The following is a 20498-nucleotide window of genomic DNA, read 5'->3' as shown; positions in this document are numbered from 1 at the left end:
GCACATGCAGGGGATAGCAGAACCCCTCCTTGGCCTCAGGCCACTGTCCCCCAGCCTGCAGAGGGAGATGAGACGTCAGAGGAGCAAGCTGAGGTGAGGAAGGGCCCCAGGAGTAGGAGCCCAAAGATTCCTAGCCTGGGGCCTGCGGCTGAAGAAGTTCTAACCCTCCCTGTGAGAGTCCGGGCCCACGCCCTTGTTTGTTTGCTCTCAAGCTCCCTGCCCTGAGCCAGCGGGCAGCACGGAGTCCCAGGGGTGGCTGCCACTCTTCCTCCACCCTGAGGCTGGGCAGATGGCAGCATGTCTGGCAACACTGAGCTTTGGGGCTGGCGGTCAGACCCCTGTGCCTTCTTCCTGGGTCCACTGGACTGCGCCAGAGCCGTGGCAGCCAATAAGCACCATCTCCAGGCTATGGGGTTCCCAGGGCAAGGCCAGGCCCCCTGACCCTGGCGGGGGCTCTCCAGTACTGGCAGCCTCGGCCTGGTTCATGGGCTCTGGGGGCCCAGTCCTAGCCCCTTCCTCAGGAGGCGGTGGGCCTGGGGTGCTGGGCTCGGGGCAGAGTTCTCCTGAGCCTGGGGCCTCTGAGTCAGAGGTGGAGGTCCAAAAAGCTGTGGCTTGAGGCCAGGGGGAGCTCTGAGACGCTGGGGGGCCCCAGGGCCAGGGTGCCACGAGGGGAGGGGGCCCTGGATGAGGGTGGGGCCGGGTCCCACTCAAGACAGAGCCAGCTGGGGGCTGCAGGCAGTAGGAGGACGTCCCAGTGTCCACACACAGAGGCTGCAGGAGCCCAGAGGCGCTGGCCGGACAGGGCCCCTCTCCTGACGCCCGAGGGCACGGGCCCTCCCCATGGGGTGCCAGGATGAGCTGCACAGCCTGGCGAAGGGACTGCAGCCCCTCCCGCATCTGCAGCACCTGCTCAGACAGCTCCATCACCTGCAGGGAAGGGAGGAGGGCGTGGTCAGTGGGGTGGGGACCTCACAACAGCAGGCGCCCCCACCCTTGCCCCTCACCCACCGCCTGCCGAAGCTTGTCCAGCATGTCTGTGTTCCTCACCTCGCTGGGCCCAAGGGGGACAGTGAGCAGGCTGTTCTCTGTGGACAGTAGGGTGGGGTTACCAGCCAGGGCTGGTGAATGAAGACAGCGCGGGGTCCAGGCCTCCGCCCGCTTAGCGCAGACCACACTGGCCTGGCCAGGCCTGCTGCTGCCAGGAACAGCCACTTACAACCTTACCTGAGTTGCTGAATTCTGTGCAAACCGCCAGGGGGCCTCGGGCACACTGGCTTGTGCTTCTCCCTCAGGAAGCGGCCTTTGTGCCTGTCTCTTGTTCTGTCCTCCAGGCAAGGGGACACTACCTGGGCCGCCTGGCCTGCCCAGGGGCCACTTTCAACTCTGCTTCCCCAGTCCTGTATCCCCCCCAGTGGGCCAGACACGGTGCTGAGGGTTTCAGCACCATTATCTCATTTAACATGCACAACCACCTTTTTACAGACGGGAAGCTGGGGTGAGAACCAAGGTCACACAGAGACCTGGCAGCAGAGATCTCACCAAGCTCCATTCCAGCTACCTTCCAACACCAAGGTGCTGGTCTTACCCAGTGCCCTGCCCAAACCATGCAGGTGGGTGAGGGCAAGAGGGCACCCAAAGTCTGTGCCCTGCTACTTTCTCAGAGGCTCCCAGGGCAAAGGGGATGCCCTGCCAACTTCCCCCCGGACCCGGGCCCCAGTACCTGGTCCGGGAGAGGGGCTGCTGCTACATTCTGGGCCAGACCGCCTCACCCGGAAAGAGAACTTGGGCTGGTCAGAGCCACAGCCGTCCTCAATGCCATCTACTACCCTGTGGACGCAGGTGCCAGGACAACAAATCAGTTGACAGCCACTGCAGTGTTTCATGGGACAAGATGCCCCACTGTCCGCAGAGGCTGCAGAAGCTTGGAGCCAGACCAGGGGCTTGGGGCCCCAAGCGAAGGGTAACACGTGGTCCCTTCCTCTAGGAGCTCGCAGTTTCACTGGGGATTCAAACTTGAATGAGGTGAAACAGCAAGAGAGTTCTGAGCAGTGCATGGCATGAACGGTGGAAAGGGGGCAGCAGGGAGGAGGAGGAGTCAAGGAAGGCTTCTTGGAGGAGGCTGGAGGGACAGATGGGCATCCAGGGCAGGAGGGTGCCTGGCCGGGGCCCCAGCCCAATCATTGCAGCTCTGCCCAGAGTTTAGTGGCCCAGAGCTCGCTCACCTGGGACTCAGATCTGGGGGTACATTCCATGGCACAGAGGGCAGCTGCAGCCCCTCTAAGCTCCGAGGGTGAGCAGAGGGGCCGGCCTCAGCCTGCAAAGCTCCTGCCCTGCCCGGCCGCCCTCTGCCGCCCAGCGGGGGCCGGGGCGCCGGTCGTCGCGGTGATAGCAGCTTGGCGGCTGAGGAGGATGAGGTGCAGCTGGGGGACAGCAGGGGGCTGGAGGGCTCATCAGCTGGGGCTGGCGAGGCCGCGGGGCCCTGCTCCCCGTCCGTCTCCTTCTCCTCCAGTGTGGACATGAGGGTGTTGTCGCCACTCAGGGAGCTGGTGTCCACCTGGGGATAGTGGGGGACAGGGAATCATCATGGAGAGCCCCCGCTATGTCCCACTCACCACCCCCCGACCCAGTCTCATCGCCCTAGACGGGAGGAGCTGTTTTTGTTCAACAGGATGCCCAGTGTCTCCCACCTCCCACTCGGCAGGGGAAGGGGGTGTTTTCTGCTGCCACCACAAAGCCACCAAGCCCCGGAGACGTTCGCTGTCCCTCAAAATGCTAGCCAAGTGTGGACACGCTGTCCCTCTACTTGGTCCCTGAGGCTAACTGAACTATCCAGGAGGACCTGGTACCAAAAACCGGTTTGGAATTAGTAAGATAAGGCAGGAAAACTCAAAAGCCCCTCAGAGAAGTCCTGTGTCACTGTGAAGAAGCAGGGGGCACTGCAGGGCTCTCCTCAGAGGCGGCCTGGAGACTAGTGTGCAGCCTGCCTGGCCCCGACCCATGGGCACCACCCCTCATCTGTGACCTCACAGCCTCCCCGTCTGGTGCCGCTGGACTCGCAGGCCATCTCATGGGCCGGGAGAGCTGGGAGTGGCGGCTGAGCAGAGCTGGGCTGGGCTCTAAAGGACAGTGGGAGTGTGTGAAGGGGCAGCAGAGCATAGAGCCCCCACCACCACCACGTGCGGGGTGCTCACATGGCACTCCCACAAACCCCTTCTCTGCCCACCTCACCAGGCCCCCCAGCACTCCCGCCCCTCCCCGCACGGACCCAGCGCCCTCACCTCTGCGGGGCCTCCGCCAGCACCCAGGTTGTAGCTGAGCTCCCCTCGGAGGCCCCTGCTGAAGCGGGGGGCGAACTCGGGGTACAGCGCGAGGCTCTCGTGCAGGCCAGCCAGCTGCAGACACTGCAGGACGCAGTACGTCAGCCCCTTCACATCGGCGTTGGCCTTGACCACCTGCTCACGCCGGGGCAGCTCACAGCCAATCAGATCACCCTTCCCTGGGAAGAGGAAGCAGAGGTCAGCAAGCCCTGCCCCTCAGGTACCCGAGAGGGGGGTCGAGTGGGGCCTCTCCAGCCAGGACAAGAGGGGAGCAGCGGGGCCCGGGCCCTGGCTGACCCCTGCTGCCTGCCTCACTGGCTCCTCAGACAGGCTTGGGGTGAACAGCATTGTGGCCCAGGTGCTCAAGCACATTTGGGATCAGAGAACTGTGCTGAAACCACCCGAACTTCAGACCTGAGACACCAGTTCTAGTGATTCCCGGGTTGCCTGTGGATCAGAACCGTCCGGGGAAGTTAAACCAACCAGGCTCCCCGGGGCCCATCACTACCTACAGAATCATAATATCCACTGGAGACCCCACAATCGTTAAGCCCTGCAGGTGACTCAGGTAGAGCGTGTCCAGGAACCAGTATGTGGAACCAGCAAGTTAGTGCTGTGTGGCACAGTGAAAAAGGCAGGGGGCCGCGTTATTCCACCTCCCTGAGCCCTGGTGCCTCATCTATATGAGAGATCCTCTATTGAACTGAGTCTGTGGTGCTTTCGCGATCTTACCAGAAGGTGTCAATGCAGGGTTTTCCCAGCACCCGGCTGAGACTGCCACCTGGCTGACAGCGATTGTAAAATGGCATCAACTCGAGTCCGCATCCTAATCTCAGAAATGTTAAATTGTGGGGAAAAAAATGTGTGACTTAGAATGATGAAATAGGATGTCTCCAATCAGGGGCATGGTGATAAGTGAGTGTAGATAACATTCCTGACACACAGAAGGCCAATCAAAGTTCATTTCCTTCCCTTACCTCCCGGAAAGAGTCCCCTACAGATCATTCCCGAGAGGTCCGGCACGCCACCAGGGCTCGGGCAGGGCACTCGCGGCCCTCACGAGGCAGCGCAACCCACGGCCACACGTTTCACGAGACTAGACAGCGTTCCTTTCTCCTTACGGAAAAGGATGGCTTGCTGCCACCGCCACTGTGGGCTGCCTCACGCTGCCAGCAGAACTCACTGAGCTTAAAGGCCTCCTCTAAATGTTCATGGACTTTTGCTCAAATTTAAGTGCAGAACGCATCGTCGTTAAATCTTATTTTCTTGGTTTCAGGCCATCCTTCTGGTTCCTTCAGAGAGCTGTTTGGATCTCAGTGTGATCATCTGATGAATGAGCTCTCTGTCCTCACGTGTGTCATCTGGAAATAGGATAAGTATGTATTTCTTGTCTTCATCCAAGAGGGGAGATAAAAATGAGAAATAGGACAGGACCGAGGACGGAGTTCCATACCACTGGTCTCAGGGACCAGAGCCTGCCCTCCAGGCTGGCCTCTCAGACACAGCCTCCAACTCAGCTCATCAAGGCCTGCAAGGTCCTCCCTACACCGTCGCCCAGCTCACCTCTCTTTGTCTTGCCTCTTTCCTCCCCAACTAACTCTGCACACTTAGCTGTTAGTTCATACACAGAGGTAGGGGCCAGAATTGACACTGCAAGATGTGCCGTGAGCCTTAGCTGCAAGGAGCAGGCAGGAAGCACCTGGATGTTCAACTAAGGAGGCAGGTGAGGGATGGGGTGAAGGCAAAGCAGAAAACCAGGCCATGATGAGGGCTGGGGGACCGAGCATCCACCAGGGCATCCAGAGGGGCCACGTCAACGGAGGAAACAGTTCATCCGGAACATGTGGGTAGGGACAGGATGGATCAAAGGTAGCATAAGTCCCAGTGCTGGGGAATTCTGGAGGCAAAGGCCACGGCACAGGCAGTGGCCACCCATGAAGCTGTCTTAATACTGACCGTGGATATTCTGAAGCCTGGTGCCTGGCATCAGAGAAGAGAGATTCTTTCAGGACCCATGCCAGCTCCCAGCCACGCTGCTTCCTCAGCTCCCAGCTGAAAACCATCTGTTTAATGATCCACCAGACAATCTTGCTTTGGAGTGACCAGTCTGACACTGTCAAAATCTGCCTTTTTGCCCTTCTGAATCTCTCCAGTTCCCCATCATTTCTCAAGGACTGCCAGCCATATGTGAGTGGCCATAACTCTGTTTGTTCAGAGTCCTGGCATTAACTCCACGTAGGGCCAGAAGTCAAACTCATGAACGACACATGGTATTTCTTTCTTCTGTTTCCTGTTGGAAGACCATCCTCCTCAAGGAAGAGAGGATGGACACACAGTCACTGCTGGGCGTGTGGTCTTGCTGGTTCTCCAGGTTAATGACAAACTTCAGCCCCTCCAGGCGTCAGCTGTCCCCACAGGGAGTCTGCAAGTGCTGCTGCCTGAGGATTTGGCTGTGGTCCGGGCGCCTTCCATCAGTGTGTGAGGCCCTCCGTGACCCACGCAGATCACAGCGTCCCCACCCTCTGGGGTCCCTGCTGAAAGCCTCCCACAGCCCCGAAGCCTGCAGCCCCATGCTGCCCGCCACCCTGAAATCGCGCCTTTTCTGCGGGATGAGTCTCCCCAGAGCAGAGCGCCTAAGAACACAATGTTAAGAAGCCTGAGGTTTAGAGTTAGCAGACCAGGTTCTAGCCCTAGCCTGCCTGTTCATTAACCTCTTGGAGCCTCAGTCTCCTATGCAAAATGGAATAGCGATCGTTCCTCCGCACTGGGTTTTGTGAGGTTTGTGTGAGTTGAAGCATGTAAGGGCCAGGACACAGGGCTGGCCCTGCTGCGGGACCCCTGGGGCCAGCGTTATTGTCATGTCAGTTCCGAAGCTGCAATCTCCCCTTCCTTGTCTAGGGAATAGATCCCTCTTCTTCACCTCTTTCTTTTGCCAAAAAGGGAAGTGTATTCAGAGTCTGAGCTCTGCTGTCACCCATCGCAACCCTGGGCTTGCTCGAGGACCTTCCCTAGGAAAGTAGCATGTCCCCTCTTGGGCCTGGCCGGGGTGGGCGGGGGGAGGTTGCAGTGAACAAGCATGGCGTTCACACATACCTCCGGTCAATTAATCTTCAACAAAGGAGGCAAGAATTTACAATGGGAAAAAGACAGTCTTTTCAGCAAGGGATGTTGGGAAAGTTGGACAGCCTCATGTAACTTAGAACACACCCTCTCACCATACACAAAAATAAACTCAAAATGGCTCAAAAACTTACACATAAGAGATTACACCATAAAACCCCTAGAAGGGGACATAGGCAAAACATTCTCTGATATAAATTGTATCAGTGTTTTTCTTAGATCAGTCTCCAAAGGCAATAGAAATAAAAGCAAAATAAACGAATGGACCTAATCAAATACTAGCTTTTGTATAGCAAAGGAAACCATAAACAAAGTGAAAAGACAATATATAGAATGGGAGAAAATATTTGCAAACGATGCAACCGACAAGGGTTTAATTCCCAAAATATACAAACAGCTCATACAACTCAACAACAAAAAAACAAACAACCCAATCGAAAAAGAACCAAATAGACATTTCTCCAAAGAAGACATACAGATGGCCAAGAGGCACATGAAAAGATGCTCAACATCACTAATTATTAGAGAAATGCAAACCAAAATTATAATGAGGTACCATGTCACACCGGTCAGAATGGCCATCATTAAAAAGTCTACAAATGCTGGAGAGGGTGTGGAGAAAAGGGAACCCTCCTATACTGTTGGTGGGAATGTAAATTGGTGCAGCCACTGTGGAAAACAGAATGGAGGTTCCTCAAAAAACTAAAAAGGGAGTTGCCGTATGATCCAGCAATCCCACTCCTAGGCATATATCCAGACAAAACTCTAATTCAAAAAGATATAAGCACCCCTATGTTCATAGCAGCAGTATGTACAATAGCCAAGATATGGAAACGACCTAAATGCTCATCGACAGACAAATGGATAAAGAAGATGTGGTATATATATATATATATATATATATATATATATATATATATATATATATATATATATATATATATATATATATATATATATAATGGAATACTACTCGGCCATAAAAAAGAATGAAATAATTCCATTTGCAGCAACGTGGGTAGAACTAGAGATTATCATACTAAGTGAAGTCAGTCAGAGAAAGACAAATACCACGTGTTATCACTTATCTGTGGAATCTAAATATGACACACATGAACCTATCTACAAAACAGAAAGAGACTCACAGGCATAGAGAACAGACTTGTGGTTGCCGGGGGGGAGGGGGGTGGGGGAGGGTTGGATTGCGAGTTTGGGGTTAGCAGATGCAAACTATTATACATAGAATGGGTACACAACAAGTCCTGCTGTATAACAAAGGGAACTATATTCAATATTCTGTGATAAACCAGAATGGAAAAGAATATAAAAAAAGAACATACATATATATATATATATATAACTGAATCACTTTGCTGTACAGCAGAAATTAACACAGCGTTGTAAATCGCCTCTACTTCAATAAATTTAAAAAAAAAAAAAAAAGAATGGCGTCCATGCCTCCCTTTCTCCTGCCTGAACACTCTTTCCAGCACTTTCATCCTTAGCATTTGATTTTCCTCCTTGACAGGAAGTGCTCCCCTCTGTCCCCTCACAGACCGAAGGCTGGTCCTTCGCTCAGTCTGGCCTCCAGCACCCGCGAGATTGAGTTCACCTCCTTGTGTTGCCGCCTTGTGGTCACTGGGTCCTCTCTGAGCTTTGCCCAGGGCTCCATGGCTACTCCTGACCCCACCCTGGCTTTTTCTCCCTGGTGGCCTTGCCTGCGTCTTCTCTCCGCGTTTTCTACAGATGGGGCCTTGGTTCCACCCGCCTCCCCGCAAGCCCTGGCGTCCTCGGTCCCACCCTCACAAACCTAGGATGGCGAGCACGGTGCCGCCCTTGAGCACCTCCATGGAGCCAGAGCAGACGAAGTAGAGGGCCTGGAGGGCGTCACCTTGGTGGATGAGATACTCGCCAGGCGTGCAAAAGGCGGGCCGCAGGGCCAGGGACAGCGTCCGCAGGCAGCCGCGGCTCGCCGCCTCAAACAGGGGCAGCTGCAGGACCTCCTTGTGAAGGTGCATGGCAATGTCTGCGCGGAGCTCGTCCGGAAGGCTCTGTAGCAGCTGCGGGTGGGATCAGGTGCCGAAGGTTAGGGTGGAGAGTGGGAGGCAGCCTCCCGCCAGCCCTTTCCACCCCGAGGGCCTCAGAGCAAGGGCAGGCGTGGGAGGGGCCTTGATTCCCCCACCCCCCCACCCCCCCCACCCACCCCCCAGCCCCCGCACAGCATCCAGCTCCACACAGGGTCCAATCAGTGAGGGGGGCCGCCTCTGCCTCCCTCTCAATCACTTTATCCTCCCCGCCCGCCATGGGCAGCCCTGCTTTCCTCCTCCCGGCCTTAGACCTGGCCGTCAGTGAGCAGGGCCTCTAGACCTAGCGAGTGTGGAGACGGGCTTCCGAGCCGGCCCGGCTGCCTTCTGCTCCATGCCGCTGGCCGCCCAGGACAGAGTGGAGGCAGGGAGGTCAGAATTCTGCATCTCTTGCCCTCCAGCCCGCTGCTCCTGGGAATCTTAGGCCGAGCGCACACTCCTCGAAGGAGCAAAGGCTGGAAGGGCCGGCCCTGGAGACCTGCGCACCTCGGTGGTGTCGATACCGTTGTTCACCGCCCAGGTCGCCTGGAAGTACTCGAGCATGCGCTGCTTGAGGGGCTTGGGGATGCGGTGGATGCGGATGTAGTCGCGCAGGTCGCGGGTGCGGCTGTGGTACAGAAAGCGGCGGGCGTACATGCGCTGGATGATGGCCGTCACGTTCCCAAACACCACCGCGTGCATCAGGGCTGGGGAGGGTGGCGAGAGGGGTCACCTCCAGGACCAGCCTGGCCCGGCCGGACACCGTGCGGGACACATTTGTCCTCCCCACCCGCAGCCCCGCGCTGGGCAAGGCCCCCGGCCGCTGTGTGGGGAGGAGTCCTGCGGCCAGGTGGGCTCTCCTGGCCCTGGGCTCGGGTTCCTTGGGGCCCCTAGGCAGAAGCACCTCTGGGAAAGACCTCGGGGCCCTGTGGGAGGTGGGGAGAGAGGGCAGGCCCAGGGCATGAGTCGGGAAGTGGGCCCTGGACCGGGAACGGGGCAGGCCTCACCGCCGATGAGCATGGTGCAGATGGAGAAGATCTTCTCCGTGTCCGTGTTGGCAGACACGTTGCCGAAGCCCACGCTGGTGAGGCTGCTGAGTGCGAAGTAGAGGGAGGTGATGTAGGCGCTGCGCAGTGAGGGGCCGCCCAGGAGCTCAGGCCCCGTCCTGTTGGCCTCGCTGCCGCTGCTGCTACAGTTGTCACTCTGGCCAGAGCTGTTCCCTATAGCTGGGCTCCGGCCCACCAGGTAGTAGGGGGTCTCCAGTCGGCGGGCCAGCTCCTGCAGCCAGCCTGGGGAGGGGGCAGGACAGCGCTGCTGCACTGCGGGCGCAGGTGTGCCTACTGGCACCCCCGGAGGGGGGGACACACATGGCTGCAAATCCACCCCCACGGCTGCCTGCCATGTCCGTCCCTCCTCTGCCAGCCCTGTGCGCCCCCTCACCCCTCCCCAAGACAAGCACACGAGGTCGAGACTGTCATCTCCCCCGACGGTGTCTCTGGGCGCTGAGGCTGGAGTGAAGAGCTCTGCACCCTCCTCCCTCTGCTGGCGCTAATCCCAGGGTGGCGGGCCCAGCTGGACGGGGCAGAGGGACTGGGGGGCTCATTGCACCAGCCACAGCCTCATCCCCAGGGCCGCCTCCTCTGCCTTGGCCTCCCAGACTCCTCTTGCTTTTTCTCTGAGCTCCAGAAAGCCGCCCCCCATTCAGCCTCATCCCCCCCACCACAACCACACACACCACCCAACCTCATGCACGCGTTCTCGGGCACACCGATGTGGACGCGTGCACACACCAGTAAGGCTACAGATGCAGTCGAGAGGACAAGGACACACGTGTGTGAGCACAGTCCTAGGAGCACAGCCACGGCCTGTGCATGCTTGGGAGAGAGACAAGGGTACGCCGGCGCTTGCACACTGACACCCAGGTAGGAGAGGGACACACCTGCATGGAAACGAGCGCACAGGTGAGTGCACTCAGAGGCCACAGACAGGCAGGCCACCGCCGTGCACACAGCTCTGTACACGCAGACACAAGCCAGCCTGGGACACTGAGAGGAGAATAAAGATCGCCCCAGTCTCCTCATCAACCTCCCATTCTCTGGTCTGGCCTTGGAGGAGGTGGGGCTGCGTACTGTGGTCTCTCAGGAGCCCACAGCCGCCCAGAGTCACTCAGCCCAGCTGGAGGGCTGTGGGAATTCTAGGGTGTTAGATGGGGGTTCCCAGGGTCCACAGAGGTCCTGGCAAAGCTGGGGGCCATGGGGAGCAAGGGAGAGAGAGCGGATCTAGCATAGAAGTCCAGAGGGTGGGCTGAGGATCACAGGCTTCGGTGGGACCCACCTCTCCACGTGCCCCTCCCTAGCTCCCTCCTCCACACTCACCCTAACATCGTACACGCTGCTGCTCTCTGTGGTCCTCACACCCCTCCTCTCACCACCCACCCATTCAGTCAGCAATCTCACGCACGTGTGCCAGGAGCCGGGGGACCCCCAGAAGCTTACTGCAGCGATGTCTCAGAGGTACACAGCACCCAAGGGTCCCGGGATGGGGCTCAAACCCACATGCTATTGGCTAGAGCTAGAAGGCTTCCCAGAAAAGGGAACACTGGTGGTTGGTCTCAGAGGATGGGTAGTTTTGAGACAAACTGAGAGGGGGTCATTCCTGATCTAGGGAAAGGTGTGGGCTAAACCTAGAGCTGGAGACAAGTACAGGCGAGTAGCTTGGCTTAGCTAGAATGTGGGGTCTGCACTGAGGGAGCAAACTCCAGGCTAAGGAGTTGGGGGGATGTGTAAAGTCCTGAGCCAAGGTGAGGACTCACCCTCCTGTTATTTGAGATGTGCTGTGAGAACGCAAGGAAGTACACAAAACTCTTTAGTCGTTACTTAGTTGGGCCTCTGAGGTGAAGCTGGTAGCTGGGTGAGGAGGAGGGGGCTGGAGGGTGGAGAAGCAGGAGGATGAAGGCAGGATGCAGAGGGGTCCCTCCTCACTCAGTCTTGGTCATGGGGCATTGGCAGCCCCTGGAGCTGGTGGCGGGATGGGGCCCCCTCTGCATGGGGCGTGTCGGCTGCAGAGGCCGTTCTGGAGGCTGGTGGTTTTCATACTGAGAAATGCTCCGAGCGACCTCCCTCAGTGTTTAGCACAGTCTTTTGAAAATCCAGCCCACCTCCACTGAGCTAATGGGATTCTGGAGCTGGAACTCTATGTCCACACCAGGGGCAATGGAGCAGTAGAACCAAGGCAAGGAGGCAAAGGGAAGGCACCTCCCACCAGACAGAGCTGGGCCAACAAGAGGCACCACTCTCACCCATGGACATCCCTCCCAAGGTGGACTTTGTGAGGCCTGGGTGTGGCTCCCACCCAGTTGGGGGTAGTTTCCCTGGAGAAAGAAGGGGCGGATGACGATGTGAAGGACTTGGAAACTCCCCTAATGTGAACTAGTACCAGCCCCTCCGGAACTTAGGGTTCAAGGGTGTGATCTGCCCAACAGTCAGCCCGCCCCTTACAAGCCCCATGCTCTCCATGGAGGGGCTCAGAGCCCCTCTGGGAGCCAAAGGTGTTCTTCATGTCAGCTCAGCAGCCCCTGTGACGTGGTCAGAATGGAGGATCCACATGGACACAAGACATGGGGTGTCTGGGTTGTGTGTGGGGAGGGGACTGACCTGGGGATTTGGTGTGTCACCCACGTAGGGGTCAGGGCTCTGCATCACCGTTACCCATCTCCCAGTCCTCTGAGCATGTTCATTGGGGGCATCTGACCCCAGAGCCGCCTCCGCCACAGCCTTCCTCTGGGAAGGGCGGGCGCCAAGGAGCTGACATACTGCCTGTGCTCGGCAGCTAGAGCTTTGGGGAATATCCAAGTGGGCCTCTGGGCTACACACCAGTCTCCGTGGGCTTGGCGAGGGAGGGAGGATTTGCAGGAGTCTCCTCGTCCCTGGGAACTGATCAGAGCATGTTTCTAAGGCCAACCTGGACTCCTGGTGACCGACCCCATCAAGAGCAGACAGTCATGGGGGGGTGCATCTGAGCAGCTGGCCTCTTGCCCACTGACTGGAAACGGGGGCTAAAGGCCAGTTACGGGGAAGTTGCCAGAGAGCTGGAGGGCCTGGGAGGAAGAAGGTGTGTCCAATTTTGGAGCTGCGGGCGTGGAGAGTTAGACGTTATTGGAACAGAACGGTCTGGAGACAGAGAGAGAGGATGGAAGCTGAGATGTTCACACCGTGGTGCCAGTGGAATCGCCCAGGGAGAGCAAGGCAGGGGGGCGGGGGGCAGGGCAGGAGGAGGCCTCCTCACAGGGCAGAGAGATGGCTGGCAGGGTCAGGTGCTACAGGGACTTCAAAGGGATAAGAGTTTGGCCCCAGAAGGTCACTGTGACCTTCAGGGTGACATTTGGGGTTGAGAGGTGGAGGTGGAAGCCCTCCTGGCAGGAGTTAAGACATGAGTGGGAGGTGAGCAGAGAGAGGAGCTGCGAGAGGGGAGGTGAAATGAGAGTGAAGACGCTAGTGGGACGCAGAGAAAGGCTGCATTTCGGGCTGGGGAAGGGCTGAAGCAGCTGAGAACCATGCTGCCGGAGGTGACAGGAGTGGGCAAGGGGCCTTAGGGGCCAAGATGGTGGGGGATGAGCTTTTGAGAGGGTGGCGGGAAAGCGCCAGGCATCGGAGCAATCCTGGAGAGGTCTTCTGAGAGGGGTGGGGTACCCAGCTGGGCAGGGAGTGGGCGAATGTGAATGTGACACAAGCCTGACCACGAGGAGTCCATGATGGGTGAATAGACTCCCCCAGGCAGCCCACCAGGCTTCCTCCACAATGTGGGCCTGCAGGAGAGCAGGCCTGCCTCGAGGTGGTGGCTCTGTCATGCTCCCACCTGCACACACACGTGCCAGCCCCCTCATTCTCCTTACAAACACGCACCTACTGGCACACATGCCCCTGATACACACCTATGAGCATGTACACATGCAGACTTGCACACTTCTCTCTGACACCTTACATCAGCTCACGAACATCCCCTGATAGACACACACTTGGACTCACATTTCCCTGACGTATGTACCCTCAAGTGAACAGATTCCTTGGGCACATATGTACACACACACACACGCACACACACACACAGAGGCAGCCTCCAGTACCGATCTCAGGCAGCTCGGAGGCGCTGCTCTCGATTTCCCGCTGGCCGATGTAGAACCAGATGCAGGCCACCCAGTGGGCGAGCAGGGCGAACACGGCCATGAGCAGGGTCAGCACCACGGCGCTGTACTGTGAGTAGCGGTCCAACCGCGGGAGCAGGCGCAGCAGGCGCAGCAGGCGCAGCGTCTTCAGCAGATGCGCCCCGACATACTGAGGTGGGGGGAGGGGGAGGTCACCCCAGGGCCGGCCCTCCCGTCCTGCCCCAAAGCCCACCCAGCCCAGCCGCACTGACCACGTTGACCTTGAAGGCGTGTAGCAGGTCGAAGGGCAGCGCCGCAATGACATCCAGCAGGAACCAGGTGCTAACGTAGTGGAGGCAAATGGACTTTGGGGCAAACACCACCTGGCCCGACTTGGACACGAACGTGGTGCGGAAATTCAGCACGATGTCTGGGGGAAGTTGGGGCGGGAGTCAGCACCAGTGGGGAGGAGCCACATTTTCCTGGGCACCTGCTCAGTGTGTAACACTGTCCTGGGCCCTTTACCTGCATTGTCTTAGTTTTCGCAGTAAACCAGAGGGTGGGTATTGTGCCTATGTGATGGAGGGAGAAACCAGCTTGGAGAGGCTGTGACTAGCTCAGGGCCAAGTAACCCATTAGTGATGAAGACATATTTGGAGCCTAGGTCTGATTTCAAGGCCCACAGGTCATAAACGGGGGAGGGCAAGGGGGACACTGGAGGGCAGTGGAAGCCATGCAGACTATCCCCATCAAAGCCCGGGGGGTCACTGGCCCAGGGAGGGGTGGGAGGCACAGAGCACACATACCAAGAATGAAGAGGACCTCCACGGCCAGGTCACAGACGCTGGGGGGGCCGCGGGCGGCACTGGGCTCCCGGGCTGTGCTCACGCACACGCTGTAGGGCACGGTGACAGCCACGTAGAGGGTGGCGAGCAGGATGAAGCCGTCCCAAGTGGCCCTCAGTGCCCCACAGTGCAGCAGGATGAAGGGTGACTTCCGGATGGCAGCTACTTTGTACTCGGGCAAATTTGGCTTCTCTCCAAACACCCCCTGAATGAGAGGCAGGGCCGGTCCGGGCAGGGAGGACAGGAAATTGGCGCAGGCTGAGTCTGGGTAGGGTCTGGGACAGGCATCTGCCCCCGTTCTCTCCCTGCATTCTCAAAACAACCTCTGACACAGGCATCAGAGTCCTCTTGTTATGGATCAGAAGACTGAGGATCGGTGAGCTCAAGTGACTTAGGTGAGGTCACACAGCTGCCTAGGGGAGGAGCCAAGATGGAGCCAAGGCCCATCTGACTTCAGGGCCAAAACTCTCCGCCATACCTTCGACAGATCAGGCATGTGACATTCTCACCACAAGCCCCAAAGTGCTGGTGGGGCCTGAGTAGCCCCCTGGACATTCTCTCTGTGGTGGGCTCAGTTCCCCTCCTCAGTTCTCCTCAACTGGCCCCTATCCTGCCCCACCCCCCAAACACACACCCTAGTGCCAATCCACCTTATTGAGCTTGTGCTTGCCCTTGGGCTGCTTCTGCAGGTGCCCAGACAGGTGGTAGAGCACAGCCCGGCTCCGTCGCCGGTTGGCATTGAAGGCTTTGGACCCTGCCCGGCCATATCGGCGTCGGCCACCACCTGCAAAAGAAGAGGGGCGGGAGAGACTGATGGGCGAAGCACTCACATGCCTCAGCCCAGGGGCTTGCGGGTAGGACACCAGTTGCTGGCCCATGGACTGGTCTGGCTCACTGACTCGTTAGTCTATTTAGAGCTGGGGGCACCAGCGTTTCTCACTTCCTGGAGTCACTTGCCAACACCAGCAACGGGCAGCCCTGGGGGTGCTTACAGACACTTCCCCCCAGTGTCCGCTTCTAGGAGAAGGAGGTTTGGATCCAGGCAAGGCAAGAGAGGAACACCACAGGGAAAGGCCTGAGAGGGGAGTGGGAGGTAGTTCCCAGGGTGGGGGGAGTGCAGAGCTGGCAGGAGGCCATTGGGCAGAGTCGAGGCCGCCCAGGGCTGGAGGCGGGGGATGGGGAACAGAGAGTACCCCCAACACCCCCAAATGGCAAAGAGGCCTTGGAGCAGCTTCTGATGACAGCTTTGTGAGCTGTCCAAAGGCCACCCCCAGCCCTTAGAGGATGCAAGAGGGGAAAGACCACAAGGACTTAAAAGAGGGCTTTGGCCAGGGCTCCCCAGACATGTCTGCATGAGGACAAGGAACCAGATGGGTCTGTGCTCAGCCTCGCTAACTGGTGGGAAAATGGTACTTCATGGGCACTAGTGGAATTTGTTTCTTTCAGTTTCTTAGTAAAGTTGCCTTTAAAAGTCCAACTTGGGCTTCCCTGGTGGCGCATTGGTTGAGAATCTGCCTGCCAATGCAGGGGACACGGGTTCGAGCCCTGGTCTGGGAAGATCCCACGTGCCGCGGAGCAACTGGGCCCGTGAGCCACAACTACTGAGCCAGCGCGTCTGGAGCTTGTGCTCCGCAACAAGAGAGGCCACGACAGTGAGAGGCCCGCGCACCACGATGAAGAGTGGCTCCCGCTCGTCGCAACTAGAGAAAGCCCTCACACAGAAACGAAGACCCAACACAGCCAAAAATAAATTAAAAAAAAAAAAAGTCAACTTTGTCTCCACAAGCTCTCTGTACCTGGGCCTGGGGAGATGAGAGCAGCACAGGCTCCTCAGCCAGCAGAGCAGGAGTCAGTGAGTGCAGGCGGGGTGGGGGGCCCACAAACCCACACTGGGCACCATGGCCCCGCCAAGGTTTGAGGTACCCGGCAGCCCCACAGGCACCCACCTGTCTCCTTCCATCTGTCGGGGCCCCCTCGGTTCTTGGTATCACTGATGTCCTTGTGAGAGACTAGGAAGAGGGCCACCTCCCCTTTCTCATTCTTTATGGGTATCACATCCAGGAGACACCAGAACGGGAGCCCTGGGCACAAAGACAGATTCAGCCCAGCTCCCATTCTCCGCCCAAGCCAAGGTGACAGAGGGGCCATTGACACCCCTGGTCAAGGCACATGCCAGCTCCACTTAGGACACTTAGACTCGATCCAACAGGGCGGGGGAAGGCAAGGGAGAGCAGAGACGACAGTCAGACATGTGTGTTCGTAGATCTGTCCTGCTAAGTAAGACGGGGACATTTTTCTGCTGGGGTGGGAAATCCAAGATAGGAAATTGAGTACCAGCTGAGATTGGGGTGAGGACCGAAGAAAGGAGGGGCCAGGAACAAGAGGAGGGATGGAGAAAGAGGAGAGGGGAATGAGGGAAGATGGGATGAGATGGGGAGATGGAGAAGATGGGATTGGAAAGGAGGGACTGTGGATGGGGTGGGTACCAGCCTGGGTGAGACCACGAAAGTAAGGCAGGCCGGCCAGGTGGCCCCTCACCGCTCTTCCGGTACAGGATCAGCTCGGCCTTGAACTCCTTGTGCTCATCCAGGGCCTTGCGGATCTGTTGGCGGACGAGCTCACTGGTGTCTGGCCCATAGAGGAAGGAGCAGGCACAGCCCCGCTGCATGACCTCGGCCCGGGAGAAACCCGTGAGGTCGCAGAAGCCATCAGAGCAGTAGACCACGGGGAAGAGCCCCGCCACCTGGGCGTTGCCCAGCACGAAGTTACTATCTGCAAGAGAGCACCTCTCAGAGGAGGTGTGGGGTGAAGGGGCACAGGGTCTACTACCCCTCCTTTCCCAATTGCCTGCAATCAAAGGGTAGGTGTTACAAATCCCAGGAATCCTGTGTGTGTTTGGGATGGGGGGTTGGGGGAGGGTTAGGACAGGAGCTATTTATGAACAGGAATTAGAGTGTCACCTGTGTGTCAGTGCCCTGCAAGGTCCCACTCCTAGCATCGCGTGTATAAGTGCATTCAAGAATTGGCATGTGTGAGCCCTGAGGTTGGTGAATGCAGCCCCGTGTGGGTGCTGTGCCCTCTGGAGTGTGACCTGAGAAGCTTGGGGTGAGGGGTGGGGTTAGGGATGTCCAAAGGAGGACTGCAGGACCAGTTCTAGGCCAGCCTCAGCCCCCCTCCCCCCGCCCCGCCAGCCTCTGCCAGGTTCACTCACCAGCCAGGTACTCAGGTTGGCTATTTGGCTCCTCCCACCGAGACACACTTGGACGGAGAGGCAATCCAAGCCACCATCTATTCTGCACTCTGTTTGAGCCCCAGTTGCCTGAGCCCCTGGCTCAGGAATTAGTGAATGTGATCCACAATGGGGGTGTAAGAACAGTAGCTGAGCTCTGGCAGCCTGGAGCCAGGAGTGTACTGGGGAGTGGGGGGCGCTGAATCAGCAGGCTGCAGGAGCCAAGTGCAGGCAAAGCAGATGGAGAAGCCTGGGGTGGGGATGGTCTCAGAGATGGGCTTCCACCCATATCAGGAACCAGAGGCAGAGGCAGAGAGCTGGGAAGCCCCACTGGGGGTGAGTTTGAGGGAGGAGGAGAAGGGAGGGGGCTTTCACGACTTTCCCAGTGCTCAGAGCCCCGGAAAACCAGGATCCAGAAGCTCTGGTCACCTTCTCCAAACTTCCCCAGTCTTAGTGGGAGTCCCCAAACCTATCTTTCTGGGGCTAGAGGGCTCGGTGGGTTTAGGTGGTGAGGTGAGGTTGGACTCACAGTGCTCTCCGGAGTCCCGCCTACTCCATCTCGGTCTGCAAACATCTTTTCTAAACCTGTTTTTTTAGCCTCTAAAGCTGTCCCTTGAGCACCGCTTCCTGGCCTCACTTCCCAACCCGCCAGTTCAAGGGTAGTCTCGGTGGGATAGCGCCAGACGCAGGGATGGGATGGGTTAGACTGACTAGGTCGGGGTTCGCGACCCCAGGAACAGACGACATGACCGGCCCCCAAACCCAGAGAGTTCTAGCCATTTTGCCTGGCCCGGGGCAGTGTTGACTCTGAATTTTTCGGAAACGGCGTCTGGAAGGAGACGGTGGTCCCAGCTAAAAGTGGGGCTCGGGGAAGGGAGGGCGAGAGCAGGAGGGCTCCAGGCTGAGGTGTCTGGGTGCAGGACTGACGGGAACACTGGCCAGGGACAGCTGGTCCGGGAGCCAGTGGGGCGAGGGTCGGGACTCACGCGTGCCGTCGAAGCGCGTGGCGATGGTGTCCAGGAAGGTGTTCTGCGGCGCCAGCAGTCCCCGCATGGCCGGCATCTTAGGCGGCTGTGGCCGCCTGCCCCATCCCTCCGGGGCGCGGGGGCTCAGCGCCGGGGGAGGGCGCCCAACTCGGCCGCCCCCCGCCGGGCCCCGCGCCCCCTAGCGCAGCCGTCGGGGGGCAATCCCCACCCCGGGCTCGCAGGTCCCGCCAGCCGCCCGCGCGCAAGGGGGCGTCCCCGCCGTCGGGGCCCGGAGCATGGCGCGCGGCTCCTCGCGCCCTGGCCGCCCACAATTCCCGGACTCCCGGCTGCGCTCCCTCTGTGCTCTCGGCACCTTCGGCTCGAGGTGGCTGCAGCAGCGGCTCCCGTTTCGACTGCGGGTCGGCTCCGTCTCGGGCTCCGCTGGGCACCAGATCCCCGCAGCTACCTCCTTCTGTCGGGGAGAAGCAGCAGCCTCCCTCCCTCCCTCCGGCGCCTGCAGCCAGCACCGGGGTAACCATGGAGACGGGGCACACCCAGGCAGGGCTGCCTCCTTAAAGGGACAGGCCTCCCGCCGAGGGATTCCCCCCTCCCCTCGGGACCTCGTGGGGGCAGGGGAAGCGGCGCCCTCCCTCCCTCCCCGCGCTACGCAGGCCTCCCGGGCCACCCCGAGCCGCCCCGCCCGCCCCTCGGAGAACGACGGGCAAGCGCCTGGTCCCGCTCGGGCAGACTCAGCCGCAGGGGCGAGGCATCTTTCTCTGCAGCATGGGGGTTCTCAGAGAGCCTGGCAGCCTCTCCTCCCCCGGAGGGACCTGAGGAGAGCTCAGGCGGGGGATGAGCGGGGGGTGCGTGGTTTAGAAGATTTCCCCTAAGAAAAATGTAATGGGAAAGGGGGCTGGGCTAGCAGGTGGAGGTGGTGAAGACCGGTGGTTGGATGAGGTTGGGGCAGGGGAAGTCTAAAAGGAGATTTGGGGGAGGGGGTCTAAACCCAGCTTTTAGGCATCCAAGCCATTCTTAGCCTCAACTTGACCCTCCAGGGAATGGATCGATCCGTCACTAAGCGACGCCGCGGCTGGCTGGAGCTGCCAGGAAATAGGAGGGTGGGAAGTCCTGGAAATAGGGTTTAGATGCTCTCCGTGTGTGCCCGGGAGGTGGAGGGGTGGGGAGTGGAAATGAGGTGTGTGGGGATGGGGGCGCCCCAGATCCTTTGTCTTGCCCCTGTGTTTCCCTCTGTCCCCCTTTGCCGCTCCCAGGCTGCGCTGAAGGGTCAGGTTGCAAATACAGGCAGGGTACAGTAGATGTCAGACGCTGGGGGAAACTTCCTAACCGTGCGCTAGTGGGTCTTTGCGGGCGGGGAATGAGAGGACCGAGTCTCCGCTGCCCCCAGCGCCTTTAGTCCTAGAGAACTAGGCTCTGCGCTGAAGGGGGAGCGGGGGCTGCAGGGACCCCCACCTCCAGCGAGGGGGTGGGGAGAAGGGGCCGGCGGGCTGTGCGGAGCCGGGCCCTGGGCGGCAGTCTCTCACTGGTCTCTAGCGCTGCGTCGGTCCCACCAGCCTCGCGCTGCCAGCGCCGCTCCTCCTCCCTCCCACGATTTGCCAGCGAGCGCGGCTACCGCCCGCGCCCAGAGGAACCGCCGTGGCCAAAACAGCAATTTGTTCCCGAACGAGTGATGCGGAAGGCTCAGCGCCCCCACCCCTCTAGGAGACACAACCATAGTCAGCAGCATCGGAAAGGAAGGAGTGTCCCCCGCTCCACCCACCCCTCATCTGTGACAAGGGCCAAAGCCCCAGGCACCTGTATT

The 20498-nt window shown here is 58.9% G+C and overlaps 1 protein-coding gene across 1 annotated transcript; it reads right to left on the bottom strand.

Moving 5' to 3' along the window:
• Position 1: 1 nt before the first annotated feature.
• On the bottom strand, positions 2 to 18776 carry KCNH3 (potassium voltage-gated channel subfamily H member 3; the record flags this gene model as incomplete). Its single annotated transcript, XM_082636998.1, has 15 exons — positions 2 to 927; positions 1009 to 1085; positions 1721 to 1827; positions 2223 to 2554; positions 3279 to 3496; positions 8248 to 8497; positions 9008 to 9207; positions 9508 to 9789; positions 13623 to 13830; positions 13913 to 14070; positions 14447 to 14690; positions 15136 to 15269; positions 16432 to 16566; positions 17024 to 17257; positions 18701 to 18776. 15 exons carry the CDS (start codon positions 18774 to 18776, stop codon positions 331 to 333), a joined length of 3252 nt encoding a protein of 1083 aa, XP_082493124.1. The 3' UTR covers positions 2 to 330.
• Between the last annotated feature and the right edge of the window lie 1722 nt (positions 18777 to 20498).

The sequence above is a fragment of the Mesoplodon mirus genome (assembly GCF_964341445.2).
Source record: "Mesoplodon mirus genome assembly, chromosome: 11".
In the NCBI taxonomy this organism is placed as follows: Eukaryota; Metazoa; Chordata; class Mammalia; order Artiodactyla; family Ziphiidae; genus Mesoplodon; species Mesoplodon mirus.
This window is presented reverse-complemented; position numbering and strand designations above follow the sequence as displayed.